The sequence below is a fragment of the Calidris pugnax genome, unplaced genomic scaffold, assembly GCF_001431845.1.
Source record: "Calidris pugnax isolate Ruff unplaced genomic scaffold, ASM143184v1 scaffold262, whole genome shotgun sequence".
Lineage (NCBI taxonomy): Eukaryota > Metazoa > Chordata > Aves > Charadriiformes > Scolopacidae > Calidris > Calidris pugnax.
The window spans coordinates 3,194,488-3,210,360 of record NW_015091043.1 but is presented as its reverse complement, the minus strand read 5'-3'; the positions used below and the strand labels follow the sequence as shown (position 1 = coordinate 3,210,360).

The 15,873-nt window shown below is 38.5% G+C and overlaps 1 protein-coding gene across 1 annotated transcript in view; it reads left to right on the top strand.

Moving 5' to 3' along the window:
• CAAP1 (caspase activity and apoptosis inhibitor 1) overlaps window positions 1-15,873 on the top strand; it is a 29,827-nt gene extending 13,954 nt beyond the window's left edge. The window contains exons 5-6 of the mRNA XM_014956410.1: window positions 10,742-10,812; window positions 14,762-15,873. Coding sequence (XP_014811896.1) covers window positions 10,742-10,812; window positions 14,762-15,105 — 415 coding nt within the window. The 3' untranslated portion in view covers window positions 15,106-15,873. The remainder of the gene's footprint in view (window positions 1-10,741; window positions 10,813-14,761) is intronic.

Here is a 15,873-nt window from a genome sequence, read left to right as displayed (position 1 = left end):
GAAGAGGCCCAGGTAAAAAGTAAAATTACTGAGCAGAAAATTAGTTCTTTTTTACCTAAATCCAGGACAAATATTAAATGTGTCTTGAGCACATAACTGAGTTTTGTAGTGATGTTACCACCCATCACTTGAATTGTGGTAATTGAACGTGTGCGAAGTTCTAGCCTGCAGCAGAAGTGAAGTAATATGATTTGGGTTAACCCTCTCTGAGTGAGCTAAAGCAGCTTGAGTAACTCCTTCCCACTTAAGCCAGTGAACTGTGTTAAGTGTGTATTTTCAGTTCAGCTGAGTTCTATCTCTTCTCTTCCACCTTTCTTTCTGGTCCTTCATTCCTGCCCCAGTTGAAGCAAGGAGTACTGACACTCACCTGTTCCTATATTCACTGTTAGAGGTGTTGTAGAACATCTAGAGTTTCAAGAACAGACTTCTGTACTCTTACTGTTAGGTTGGCATCTGTCAGTTTTGTAAAGACCAATATCTTTTAACCTTTTCTTAAAATACTTGCCTGTTTTTTAAAGAGAAGTCTTGTGTCATATGTTGCTAAGTCTATTGAAAAGGTGAACTCTTTCTGATATTTCCTATGGAAGAAGTGAAGGAGAAAAGGAAGTTGCTAGTTATCACCCACAATGGATCAAATTTTATGAGTCTAACTTGTTTGTAGGGTACAATATAAAAGGCTTTTCTTTTTTCATTGCCAACCTGATTACAGCTGGTCTGCAAATTCAGTGCACAACCATAATAAACCTCTGAGACAATACACCAGTGTTGGGCAGATTAAAGTACCTCTTGGTTGCTGTTTTGGTTACTTCATCTAGACTTGCCAAATAGGAACAAATGGATGGGAAAGACAGTGATAGTAGCCCAAATTTCACATTCTGGTCTGTATTTTTGACTTATGAGAGACCTGGTTTCTGATCCTGTCTTTAGTTAGAACAAGCTATGAAGTTACTGAGTGAAGTAATTTTCTTTGATCACATCTTATACATTATACAAATACACTAGAAAATGGAGTGATACTAAGTTCAATGATGCTTCAGTTTTCTCGTGTGATAGATTTTTAATACCCTCTGACACTATTTCTTCTAGGGTTCCATGTGGAACTGCTTTGTGACTGTATCGCCCCCCTTTGCTATTTATTGCTTACTTGTTCTGAAAATAGTGTCAGTACACTCATTTATGTGGACTAATTTTCTTATTTTGGACATTGCCCTCTGCTGGCTATTTAAAAAAGCAAAATAAAAAAAATATGATGAAATACACTAAATAACAGGTCTCTTTATCTGAAGGATTCTCTGTTAAGAGATTGATGTTTTGCCAGTGAACTTCTAAATAGAATTAGAAGACAAACTTGCTGGCTAAGGAGTCGATGAAAAATGCCCCAGGATTTTGATGTTTGGAGAAATTACATGGTTTGGGGTTTTTTTAAGGCCTAATTCACAAGCTCTTACTATTTCAAAATACATGAAATGTTCTTCATCTCAAAGAGTCATGGCAGAGTTAGTGCTGCTAGGTTTCAGGGAGGCAATTTCATGGCTGCAAGGTGCTATGAAGCTACTGTTGAGGCATGTACTGATGTCCCTCAGCTACAGCAGATTGAGTAAAGTCTTGTTTGTATGCCAATAAAGTAAGGATTTGAGCTGGTAAAAACAAAGATGACATTGTTATTGTCAATTAATGAATAAAACAACAAAATAAGAAGAGCAAGCAGAATTTACCATTTTTTAACGAGTGGGTATCTGAAGACATTTAAAAGCCCATTTGCCCTGGTAAGTAGGAAAGTTTCATGAAAACAACATCTATAGCATCTAAATTGCAGTTTGGAAGTCTGCTGTTTTTACACTGTAGAGATGACATTCCAGGCAGAAGCAGCGAGTAAACCAAAGTTGGTGTTGTCTACCTTTTTCATATGAAGCAGAGTTAAAACCGGCCAAGTTCTTTAACCATTTCTGCAGTTACCAAAAGCTGACAAAGCTAGGTTGCCTTACATTGCTGATGAGAAAGATGTGAGCAGTAACTGACAGCAAACTCAAGAAGAAATTGTGTTTAAAAAAAATGAAAAAAACCAGGAGATGTTGATCAAAATTGTAGAGCAGATTGCTTCCTTTGACAAACTGAGTGGTTGAGGTGCCCTTGTTTTCTGCATCTCTGTCTCTGTCCTGGTAGTTCAGTACTTCACACCTCTTCAGACTCGCCAGCCAATTGATGTAGGAATTGTAGCTTGTCTTCTCCTTTTAATGAAGTGGGTTAAAAAAAACTATGCTACACACACAGGACTGCTGTCTCAGAACTTTGGCTCAAAGGTTCAGCTGTGTGCTCGCTTTAACAAAAAACAAAAAGGGAGTGCTATTTGGGTGAAACAGAAATAAAGGGATAAAAGAATTGTGAAATGAGGAAAATTAAGATTTTATTAAGCCCACTGCTCAGTGAGTAGACCAATATGCTTTTACAACTGCAAAAATGTCACAAGCCCTTTTTAATAAACAGGTCTAATTTCTGGGCATTTAGGTTAACTTTTTAGCAACCTGTGTGTAAAAAAATAAAATGCAAGTTTGCAAAACTTCAGAAAACTGTTTCAGCCAACAAGTCAGTCGGTAGGCAGGGAGGCTAAAGTGAAAAACAGTGAAAACTTCATTGCTGAGCTAAACTTTTATTGTTTGTAGTCATTAATATGTTTTTAATTATCATCTTAGTTTAAATGGGTGAATTTGTTTGCCCTGGAAGAGAAAAGACTTTTCAGAATGTAAACGACAGTTCTTTGTTTATATTCAAACTGTCGGTTCTTCATAGTTTGTCTTCATTACTTGTAGTTTTCTTGTAAATGACTACTTTATTCTGCATTCCATTAATAATGCAACATTAAAGCTTTTTGGTTTTAGTCTGACTTGTTTTAGTTGTTTTCAGGAGATGTAAAGATGGGAAGGGAAAATGTGAGTAGCAAATCTTACTTAGTCAAAAACTTGTTAAAACAACAGTTTGTTTTTCTCATCCTTGTTCTTAAAAAAAAATCAACAAACTTATACCTTGATCAATATCCATACTTCAATAGAAATCCAGAAAGCTTAAACCAATACATCTGAAGAAATTAAAAGTGTATCAAAATACACAGGCTTTCTTAGAAGAGTATAGTTTGTACTTTGTCTTTTTTTCCCCCAAAATATGCAAATACTTCTATGTCTTTAAAGACTTGCTTCCTGTCTGTACAACTGAAAGTAGCAGGGATTTAGAGAAGTTCTTCCATGTACAGGGAACATGGCAAAATTCACATCTTTATCTGAAGCTTTTGGATAGTAATGCATCTGTAATTGTAAATTGAACTTTCTTTTTTTCTGATGCACATATGAAGTTCTCATTTACCAAAACCATAAGTCCTGAGGCTTTTCCTGAAGTTCAGCTCTGTAAAAGCTTCTGATGCTTTCATTAGCTTGTAAAACACTCGCTCTGTTATTTTGTCATTGGCTTCTTCTGAGTTAAATGCTAGAAGTCCTGGAATAAGCCTGCAGAAGAACTTAGCAGGGTCTGTGTTTGCCAGTAACTGCAAACCACTGTTACAATAGATAGAGTTCATTACTTGTGAGCTCTGTCTAGATTTTGAACTATGCAGTTGTCAGATTTTTGCAGTTGTTTCTGTGTCACTCTCTGCTATAGCATACTGTTAAACCAAGAGAATTGCTGAATACCAGAATTTCAACTAAAAGATATTTAATTGAAAGGAATTAGCCACTTAATGTCTTGCAAAATCAAGTAGGCCTTCTTCCCATCTCGTTCAAAAGGTATTATCATGTTCTTGAGCTATTTCTTTCCTGTTCCTTGAGTTAGCATTTTAAATAGTCTCCAAGAGAAGGACTGAGAGGAAATTATTTTCTGTAGTAATAAATGTGTTAAAAGAACAAGCATGCTAATACCGTTACAGTGACACCATGTTTATGTGTATAATGTGAGTATAAATGATCTTTTGCTTTGAAAAATTTAATGTACTAATTTTTTTCATTGTCTGAAAATCTGCAATTTAATATTTCCTCTTCCAAGACTTTATAGGCTTCTTACTGCTTTGCAGTCATGAGTGCAGTTTTTGCTTGTTTTGTTTTAAAGAGGGTAGTAGTTTAAAAGATTACCTTGTTTTAACATGTTTTGCTCCTGGGTACCGGGCTGCCATCTGATATTTACCCCTCTAGGGCAATTTTGTTACCCTCACCATTCGCAATCGCTGGAAGAATAGGCTACATGATTCACTGAACAGATAAATTAGCACTTGGCATCTGTTCAGAGTCTTCTGTTCTTGTGGTGTCCTCAAACTTCCCCTGTTATTGGACTTAGGAACCTTTTATAGCACATTAAACTATTTGATTAGCATGTGTTATTTGGGATACCTTTCCTGAGGAGCACTACTTCATATGATTTTTTTTCTTTTTTTTTAAAAAAAAAATAAATTGCTTGGTGTTCATTGTCTTAGTTCTGATCTGTAATGGAAAACTCCTTGGAACAGAAATTCACGGGAAGCTTATGAGGACTTGAGACTTCTAGAAATATTTTTAGACTTGTAGCTGCAAAGGCAAATTTTAATTCAGTGTCATGCTTTGGGCTGGGCCAGCCACTGAATGAAAAACAGATGCTCTCTTTGACCTCCATCGCTTCAGAGAAGGAAGAGCATCTCCCTTCAGTAGAGAGAAGAGAGAGTGAGAGGAAGAGAGAACTTACAGGTTGAAAAAGAAACTAATGAAATATTAATAATAAAATAATAAAAAGAAAATATAATATTAATAAGAAAATAATTAAATATATACAAAATCATATCAGGATGACAGTCATATCACTGGCAGGCACTGGGAAAGTCCCAGACTAGACTCAGTGACGGAAAGGAACTAGATTCTGGGTCTGGAATCAGGAGTGCACAGATTGAGATCAAAGGCAGATGAAAAGACAGAGTCCTCCTTGGACGTCAGTCACTGAAGAAAGAGTTTTACCCCTTTGATCCCTCAGCTTTTATACTGAGCATGGGGCAGATGGGATGGAACACCCTGTTGGTCAGGTTTGGGTCACCTGTCCTGTGTGCTCTTCCCTGCAGGTGGGACCCCTCTATGCTTTTCCATTTCCAACCCTCCAGTGGGCCAAATAAGGAAGTGAGCTGACCTTGGGTGTTATAGCAATAAGTATAAACAAGAGCCTCTCTGCATCCCGTTCCTTGGTAGTAACTGCAAACATCAGGCCTATCACTCTGGTAGCAGGCACTGTCTAAAGAATATGCTGTTAATTCCTGAGAATTAGAAAAGGCTTAATTGAAAAGTAAAATTGCTGAAAAGAAAATTGGTACTGTGTTACCTCAAACCAGGATATTTATGAAGGTAGATCGTCTTTATGTCAGAGTAGCAAAGGTACTGATCTCAAGCCTCATTCCAGAGACTTTGGTGAGTGTTTCTTAACAACAATTAAAAGCCCTGTAAGGCCCAGCATGACTGGACCTCATGTGTCAGACTGTCTTCTAGTCTAGCATTTAGGTATTTTTTTCTGTCACAAAACTTTTCCTGCTCCAACCACAATCCCAGCTTCCAGTATTGTCTTGTCCTTAGCCACCCACTCCTCTGACCAGTACAGCTTTTCCTAACCTGTGCTGCTGTCTTACCACCCTGCGCAAAATCTGCTGGATTTGTTACACCAAATCACTCTCAAACCTAGATTTCTTTGACAGCTATGCAGATTCCTGAAAGTAATAAGAATCCATATGTGTGATCCCAGGTAAGCATTGCACTGCTGTGGAGTACACCAAGATGAAAAACTAGCTTAGGTCAAATTTAAAAACTAGGTCAAATTTAAACTTACAGCATTTCTCGTCAATAAACTTCCATAGTTAGCTTCTTTCTGCTGAAAAGAACATACTGTGCAAATGTTGCCTATTTAAAAAAAATTAAAAAGTGGAATTTATTTCTCGGAAGAGTGACTTTTAATGTAACTGTTATCCCGAGGGAAAAGTATCTTTAAAGACTGATGAAAAGAGGGAGCTCCAAATTACTGTGGCCGCTTACTAGCATGGCATGGCATGAAAGAAATTTGTATGCTGTGCCTTAATTTTAGATTAATGTATCTTCTGCTCTCATTGTTTGGAGACATGATGTTGTGCTCCCCTTTCTTAAATTTATATGGCAGTATAGATAAGTAGGAAAAATTTTCTTACTAACAAATGAATAAAACAAGGTTTGTAAGTTGAGAACGTAACTGAACTGTGACCTGCAATGCTCCTGCGTGACCACAAGATGGTGCAAAATACCCGCCGAATAAATGAGGTAGTGGAGGTTCATTAGCAATACAGTCAAATCCAATCAATCCTGAAGTGTAAAACGTGCTGTAAAAGTGCTTTTGGGTTCTAAATATTCTTTTGCTCTCAGTAGGTAGTCTTGAAAGGTACATGGTTTTCTATAATCAGTAGTAGTGTCAAGGCAACAGGAGGAGACTTTGCAACAAGTTTTGATGTGTGATTTTTCAACTGATAATTTCTTTTTATGCAGTTCTTAAAATAGGTGTAGGTAATTTCACAGCCTGTGTTTGAACCACAGAAGTCATTGAGTTCTCTGTCAAAAGGGTGATTATAATCCCTGAGTGAAATTTGGTGTCGGAGCTCAGGATGGTACCAGAGATGTGAAGTTTCTTGCCTGGATACTGTTTGTGGAAGATGAGGCTTTCCCAAGTGACACAGTGCTGTCTCGAGGGAAAAGTATTTTTAAAGACTGAAGGAAAGAGGGAGCTCCAAATTACTGTGGTCACTTACTAGCGTGGCATGAAAGAAGAGGGTATTAAATTTGTATACTGTGCCTTAATGTTTGAAATGATGGAGTTTGTGTGTGAGAGAGGATGGGGTAGGGACAGCCTAAGCACCTTTTACCCTTAATTGGTGAGCAGAGTATATCACAATGTTATTTTGGTTAAGATTTGAGTGACTAAATATAATAAATCATTAGGAATTCCTCAATTAAAAGATAAAGGAAAATTTTAAAAAAACCAAGTGGATCCTTCCAGATCAGTTGACCAGTAGCTGGTCTCAAATCCACTGCTCTCCCCAGTTGCTGGCACTTGGACATACAAGCCTGCAGGGTTTGCAGCCTGACTTGAGTTGCTGCAAAGACCTCCTTGTGCACACAGGCTGGTGCAGACACTATGACTGTTCCCAGTATCTAACACTCAGACTGTTGGATCTCATGGGTATCTAGCAGAGCTGTAGTCCCTCAATCTGCCTTCTTGCAGACCCTGGTCTCTGATCTTAAGCGTCTGTGTGGTACCTGACTCCCAGATGTCTCATCCTGCTTGCTGGCTAGACTAGCCAGAGGTTTGCTGGTGAATTATAGGGATCTGGATACACACTGATACGTGACATTGAAGTTTGCCTAGGGAGTGTGCGTGTTTTTCATTTTGTCTAGTTTCTGGCAGCACAGTCCTGCAGGCCCCTATAGCCTGTGATTTGCAGTTGCTGGCACTTAGACACATACATGTGCATATATACAGAGAAGAATGTTCTGTTATTTGGAAAAATAGTATAACAATAACGTTCAATAAGAAGGCAGGACTGACTGTGATGATCAGGTTCAGGGCTTAACCAGACAAGTGTACTGACCAGCAACATTTTTATGCCTTGCTGGCCCTTTATCTTTTTTTTTTTTTGTTCCTACTTTTTCCCCCTCTGTGTTTGTTCTTTCTCAATCTGCCTCAGTCTCTCCCTTTTCCCACTTTTGGTTCTTCCTCTACGTGCTGCCCTGCATGTTTCTACACTCCCCTTCAAAACATATGCCCGTATATTTCATGCAATCCTGCACTGCTTTCCCTGGACCCCCTTGCTTCTGTGGACAGTAACACACTTTACTCTGTAAGTTGAGTTCTCTAGCTGACTGCTCGTACGAGGTTTCAATCCCAGAAAATGGGCTGGTTGCTCTCCTTTCACATCCCAAGGTGCAACTCAAGGCAGAGTGATCCTGCTGCACTGATGAAGTAACTAGGGTTCCTCTGCTTGCACTTTTTGTCTTCTCTTCACTGGACCTTTGTGCTCATGGTGACTCACCATTAAACGCATAACCTAATGGACAGGACAATACAACGGAGAAGTGAGTGTGATAAGCCTTGGCCAGTGACAGGAGAGCAAAACCTGACATTTCTGAGAAGGTGTCCTGTGACAGCTTCATGGACAGATTTAGCTGGTGGTCTGTGGTGGCCGCTGGCCTAATCCCAGGAATGGAGCTGGGTGGGGAAATGTTGCTACCCAAGAGTCTGGCAGTATTTAAAAGCAGAGTTATGCTTTGGACCTAAGCTGTGGCCTGGAGCCTGTCACTGGGAGTGCTGGGAGGGTGTTTCCCCTGGGTGCAATTGTGCAGGCTCACAGGGTGGTAATTGGGGTGGGTCTCAGTTAACTGTGACCCTACAGGCATGTGTAAGGTGATTTAAGGGATTGGAGCACTTCCTTTACGAGGAGAGGCTCAAGGAGCTGGCACTCTTTAGCCTGGAGAAGAGAAGGCTGAGGGGAGACCTTATTTATGTTTATAAGTATCTAAAGGGTGAGTTGAAGGATGCTGGAGCCGGACTCTTTTCAGTGGTTTCCAGCAATAGGACAAGGGGCAACGGGCTAAAGCTGGAACATAGAAAGTTCCATTCAAATATGAGGAAGAACTTCTTTACGGTGAGGGTGACAGAGCCGTGGAACAGGCTGCCCAGGGGTGTCGTGGAGTCCCCCTGGAGATCTTCAAGGCCCGCCTGGATGCAGTCCTGAGTGATGTGCTCTAGACGTTCCTGCTTCAGCAGGGGGGTTGGACCAGATGATCTCTAGAGGTCCCTTCCAACTCTGACAATTCCGTGATTCCATGTATGAGCCCAAAGAGTTTCCACACAACCTGTCCTCTGCTCCATACACAGATTGAATATGATAACGTCATGTTGTCTGGCATTCCTCTTCCCCCATGACAGCAGGGAGATTGAGGCTCTTGTTAACATGTTTAAAATATCACATACAGCAGACCTAATTTTATTTGTTGAATTCCTTATTTTATATCTAACAGGTGAGGGCTGCAATCCTTCTTGCAATGCCTCTGGCCATTGTAGTATAAGAGTGATGACTGGAGTAGAAAAGAAATGGACAAACTCTGTTTGTGAAGAGGCAAAGTTTAAATAATTTTCTGAAGGGGTTAGCCACGTACCACAGAATCACATGGGGTTGGAAGGGACCTCTGGAGATCATCTAGTCCATATACATCTAGTCCACATACAGAACTTCCCACTCAGTATAGCTATTTGAACGTTTAGTTTGTATCCATTCCTTCTTATTCAGTCCTGGCTGGGATTGGAAAGTTCAACAGAGATTAAAAGCTTGGGTGAATACTTGAGTTGACCAAGTAGGAAAGCAAACTGAAAGGATGCATACCATTCAGTTCTGAGAAAAGTGCATCACAGTAAAAAGTCTACACCTAGTTTGGCATTGGACAATACATTTCTCTTGTGGTTTCCTAGCTTAAGGTGCAGAACATTTAAAAGTCTTTTTTTCAGGTGCTTTGTGCATATGAAATAGCTACACATTTTCCTTAATCAATTAATTGCATGCACATTAATTGCATAACACATTTATGTTGCAAGGGGTACAAAAAATGGGAGAAACAGAAGGGTCTATTGATTCATAACTTTTGTTACTACAGAAAAGGAAATAGCACTCAAAACAACTCTGTCTCTCAGACCAAGATGGTTAGAAGTAGTGTGATGTTCTCCCTCTTGACATAGCCATTGGACACCTTAAAAAAAATCTTTGAACGCATAGGGAAATTAGATCTGTATTCCATTTTAGGAAAAGCTTTCAGGCCATTACTGTAAAGCAAGTTGTTAAAGTCATTGTGTTTACATCTGTGATACCAGAACACTACTGTCCTTTATATAGTCCTGTTTAACTCCCACAGGCAGGATAGTTGCATTGATTCCATATTAGTATGTATGAAACCAATGCCATGCTGACATTCAGGGTAGGGAATTGGCAAGTCTACTGTCAAAATGCTCACTAAACATGGCAATTGAACTCTTCCTGTGATTCTGGGTCCTTCTGTCTTCCTTCTTCCTGTATATTTCACAATATTTTAATCGTTTTTATAACCAGTACATGCAAAATGTCTGAAGGACATGAACATTTCACAGAAGTATTTCTTCCTTTACCCCTTGTATAAAGCAGTTGAAACTTTACAGGCGAAGGGTACAAATCCTTAAATAGAAGAAATTAAGAAATGCAGATACGGAATACAATTTAATGGTTGAATTGTGTTTCGTTTTAAAAATGTTATGAAACTATGAGATTGTGATGTAGGAGGTGTGGATGTCAGTGGGGTGACGTTAAGCTTATGAAAATAGCTTGTCAATTTCAAAAGAAAACAGTAAATAGTATTTGAATGCAACTGAAACTTTTTTTTTTTTTAAATCATTTAACTGTGTGACAATTGTGAGTTTTAAAGAAAAGCTCCTAATACTAGGGAGAGGCTACCAGTGTGGATTGTTATTCTGAAGGGCTAGGGTATAATAGAACTATTTGCTTTATCCTTGTGTATTGCTAAAAAAAAGCTCATTATAAAATGCTTAGATTAGCACTCCGTGCCTTTCTTTTTCCTTTAATCATACTGTAGCTGGCCTATTGGCCTACCATCACATAATTTCTTTAGTTAAAGTAAACATTTCTTAGAAAAGTTCTCTTTAAATTATAAAAGACGTAGATTAAAATACCTTTTTTTTTTTTTTTTTCCAGGCAGGACAACAGTATAGACTCTACTTCTTCTCTGAGAGAGGACAAGCTGGAAGGTCAGGAATCAAAACAAGGTATATAGTGGGGAAAGCTGAAATTTTGTATTCTTGATGTTGGGTAGTGGCTAATTCCAGGAAACTGATAGCTGTCTTTTGAACAGTGGCTGCAATCACAGAGAATCATCATCTTAGAAATCAGCTGGTGTAGGGCTACAACCCTTGTACCTAATTCCAGAAAAGGAGAAGAGAACGTTGAAGAAGACATGAGACTGGAGATTTTTTTATGGCTAGAAGCAAATTGCAGCTCTTCAAAGTTTGCTGGTTTAGCTTCTGGAACATGACTGAAGCTCTTGCAAAGGCTCATTTGGCTCTTCGTATCTAGCATTTCAGCTGAAGAGGAACTTCAGTCATTTCAATTTCTTGGTGTATAGGTGATTGCTAATGTTGCTATTATCATTCGCTGAATTCTTTGAGAGTTTTACTTTCTGTTGAGATCATCATAAGAGTCTACAGTACTCTGTTTTGACATTCATAGAAATACATTATAATAATTGTTTGCCAAAGGATTGCTTGTAATTTAGTCATTTGGTTCAGTCTTGATTTGTTTGACTGTGCAGAGCTGAGATCCAACGGAATGGTGTTTAACACCCACCACTTGTGATAACTGGCTTATTTTACTTGAAGTGAGTGCCAGTGGAAGTACACACTCAAATCTTTGAATCTCAAGCATGAACATCTTGTCTTACATATTTTCTCTTTTTATATGCAAAAATGTAGTGAGTGAGACATTCAGGGAATACAGTAATTGGCGGAATAGAAAATGCAAAAGCAGATAAGTTAGTGGTACACATTTGAGTACCTGCTCCGTAAGGAAAAAGTTTTCTTAACCTGCAGCAATATTTGTTTTAGTCCAATCATTAAATCAGCACCATATAACAACTGCCAGCATTATTTTCTACATGAAGCACTAGAATTGTAGTTATTTCTGTCTCAGTCTATTCGTTTTTATTTGGACTAGCTGTATGCCATACCATCAGAAATAGCTTTTCCAATCAAATTGTGTTGCCAATTCTTATAAGCTATATTTCTTTTCTGTGAAGATATAACATTATTTGCTTCCTGAAACTCCTATTTCAGAATTCAGAATGTTGTCTGAAAGATGAAGTATGTTTTTTTCTGAAGTAATTCGTGAGGGGAGTTACACAGAGAAGTAAAGAGTGATAATAAAAGCATCAAAACTTTCAGGAGCAGGTTGCTATGGCTTTGTGAGGAATGCTTTAAATGTTACTTGTTGTACTATATGGAATGACTTTAGAACTGACAGATTTCTGGCAGATCTCTTCCACTTTTGCATTATCAAAGGGAATTGATGGCTCTTGCAGGTGATTGCTTCATTGTTGTTTTTTATGACTTAATCAACCAGAGTATCATGATGGCTTTGGGCTATAACAGTGGCTCCACTCAAGATGTTAGCTTTAAAGAGCTTTTGAGAATACCAATATAAATTTTAGAATATAATTCTAATCATTTTGCTGAGTTACAGCCTGTGATGCTAAAGGAAAAAAAGAGAATGAGAGGATAAGCAAAAGTGGATAAAATAAAGTTATGAAACAGAATTAAGTGTGCTAAAATGAATTTCACAAGTGTAAATGAAGGAAAAAAGTTACCGAAATGAAAAAGATAATGAGAAATGCCAACCATGATCCTTATTACTAGGTAAAACTACAACTGCAAAAGAGGGAAATAAAGCCCATCAGCTAATTAAACATCTGTAGGCCAATGAGCTTGTATGAACACTGTGTTATAGTTTTGGAGGCTCCACATTCTGAATGGAACCCAAGGTGGCTTTTCCCAGCTTCCTGGTCTATACTAATTCTGGGACAGACATGAATGACTGTTAATATGTTCCTGCTTAATATGTATCTGGCACTGAAAGGAATCCTCTGGTGGGTTGACCCAGCCAGCAGTAGGCACTCAGCAGCTGCACAATTCGTCTTTCCTCAGTGGGGTGTGGGGAGACAATCAGAAGAGCAAAAGCAAGAAAAGCTTATGGGTCAAGATAAAGTCATTTTAATAAGTGAAGCAAAAGTCGTGCACTGAAACAGAGCAAAATAAGGGATTTATTCACTGCTTCTCATTGGTGGCCAGATTTTTAACCACTTCTTGGAAAGCAGAGCCTCAGCACACATAACAGTTACTTGGGAATACAGTGCCATAACCATGGACATCCTTCTTTCCTTGAGCTTTTATTGCTGAGGACAATGTCTTATGTAGGAATATCCTTTTGGTCAGTTGTGCTCAGCTGTCCTGGCTGTGTATCCCTCCCAACCTCTTGCCCAACCTCAGCCTACTGGCTGTGGTGTCAGAGTGAGAAACAGGGGAAGCCCTCAGGCCCTGCAAGCACTGCTCAGCACTGGCCAAAACAGTGGTGTGTCATCAACAGTGTTCCAGAAACCAATCCAAAACACAATCCAATTAACTCCTTGCAAATCAGTACTCCTAGCCCTCAGATTTGAGGTTTGGGAACCAAAGATGTGGGTGCATGAAACTAGCAATTAACAAGCAAATTAAGAGTTTGGTGAAAGAGAACCTTTTAAGACCAGATGTCCACATACTAATTTTAAGAATCAGAGAGTCACAGAATTGTTTAGGTTAGAAGGGCTGTTTTGAAATCATTGAACCCAGTCCCCCTGCTTAAGCAGGTCAGCTACAGCAGGTTGCTCAGGACCACGTGCTGTCAAGTTTTGACTATGTGCAAGGGTGGAGATTCCACAACCTCTCTGGGGAGCCTGCTCCAGTGTTCAACCACCCTCACAGTCAAAAAGTTTAGGTGGAATTTAATGTGTTTTAATTTTTGCCCATTGCCACTAGTCCAGTCAGTGTGCAGTACTGAGAAGTTTGGCTCCCTTGTCTTCATGCTGTCCCATATTTATAAAGGAGAATTAAAAGAAAAATTTTAAAAATAAGATTTGGAATACTGTCTGAATGTATGTAAAATAAAGAGTACTTTTTATATAGAGAGGATCATTATAGACTAAAGTAGCTTACATAGAATACAAACTTTCTTTGAATCTTCATGGTAAAAAATTATATGTATTTCAAACCCACAGATCTTTAGCTCTAAACCCTCATTATTAATTAATAGGGGAACACAACCATACCTTTGGATAGTGGCATGACCAAAAGCAATTATCAAGCCTTTAGAATCAGTAACTTTACCATCATCTGACTATAAGTTGTTCGTTTTAACCAGGAACCAATCCTACTGTAAGATTCCATAGATAGACACGTTGGTGAAGGATTCATAATTTCTGAGGCCAATATATCAAAATCAATCATCTCTCTGTAGCCAGATTGTGAGAACAGTTACTCAGGTTCTGTTAAGAGTTTTGTTTTAATTTTATTGCACTGGCTCTTCTAATTTTTTTTTTAATAACCTCCAACTTTAAACCAGCATTAAAAGCCATTGCCATGAGTTTCCTAATGTTTTTACTGAGTTAAATACATGTGAAGTACTTGTGATAGATTTTGAATAGTTGCACGTTAAGTGGAGTTTCTATCAATTTTTAGTACTATGCCTGACTATAGTGTCCTACTCCTTTTAAAATACATAAAATGGTTTTAAAGTATCATTCTTTAATTTGCTTTTTGCAAATTAAGTTTACTTTAAAGATAATAAACAATAATAAATTTTGCACTGCAGAGATTTTCTTATGATATAAACCTTATGATATTTTAATTAGGAAAATAGATCATGTAACTGCACAGGATGGAATAAATTTTCCTGGCACTGCTGCTTTGCAATACTGCATATTCTTCTAAATTGGGATAAAAATGCATTAACACTTGTCTAAATTAGATCAGCCTTAAAAGTTGGAGGAGAAAAAGAAGAGGAATCAATTGTCTTAAATTTTTGCCACTCTCCTAATCAGCAGAGAAACACTCTAAGCAGAAGTGATTTTGTGAAGTTGGAAGGAAAATGGTTCTGTTAGGCAACTGTATGATTGTTACATTTGTGTTACAGGCAAGGGAGAAGATAGTGATGTCCTCAGCATAAATGCAGATGCATATGATAGTGACATAGAAGGCCCATGCAATGAAGAAGACGGCCCAGATGTGCCAGAAAACACTGCCAGAAGTGGAGCCAGTCAGATAGATGACCTTCAGAAGGACATTGAGAAAAGCGTGAACGAGATACTGGGGTTGGCAGAGTCCAGCCCAAAGGAGCCCAAAGCAGCAACCTTAGCCATTCCTCCATCAGAAGATGTTCAGCCATCAGCACAGCAGCTGGAGCTTCTGGAACTTGAGATGAGGGCCAGAGCTATTAAGGCTCTCATGAAAGCTGGTGATGTGAAAAAACTGCCCTGAGATTGTTTGGATTTAATATTCAGTATTTTTTCTGGAGGATGTGATGTCTGTTCTCTTCAGTGCTAAAGTATATTTGGGTTGAGTATGACGTTCCTCGTTCAAACCCTATTGTGAATCCTGACCTGTGGCTTAAGCCATTGATATTGGTTTATTGCCTTTAAAGTGCTGCCTCCGTGACATGCACAGCTTGATGCTTCACTGAGATCAGGTCTCTTTGTGCTGGGTTGTCTCTTCAAGGAGTCACACAGTGTACACAGCGATGACAGGAACCTGGTGCCTTTCAGAAAGGTTAGGAGAATCAAGTTCTTTGTAATGCTTATGGTTAGAAATTACCAGCTGTTTTATTTATTAGCAACTTGTTAAACTACTGGAGAAACTTGGTTTATATGTGCTTCATTAAAAATACTATTTTGAAGAGGTCTGGTCTTTTGTCGTGTGACTGCCTTCAACATTCTGTGATGGGATTTGAGATTGCTTATTTCTCCTTGGGGCCCAGCTCATCACAGTGTAGCTATTCTAGTTAAAATGAATGATGATTCACTTAAAAGCATACTTAATTTTTAGAAAGTTGAATTCCTAAGGAGAGGAATTTTTCCCTTTCAGATAAACAGTTGAACTATGTTATTTTCAGAGTTATGGAAGTGCCTGAAAGTGACAAATACCAGAGTCTTTATACTGTTGGTCATTTCATTTTGTCACTCTCCACTGCTGTTTGTCTTCGATGTCATAAATGAAATAAAGAAAATAGGATTTTTTCTTGACTATGAA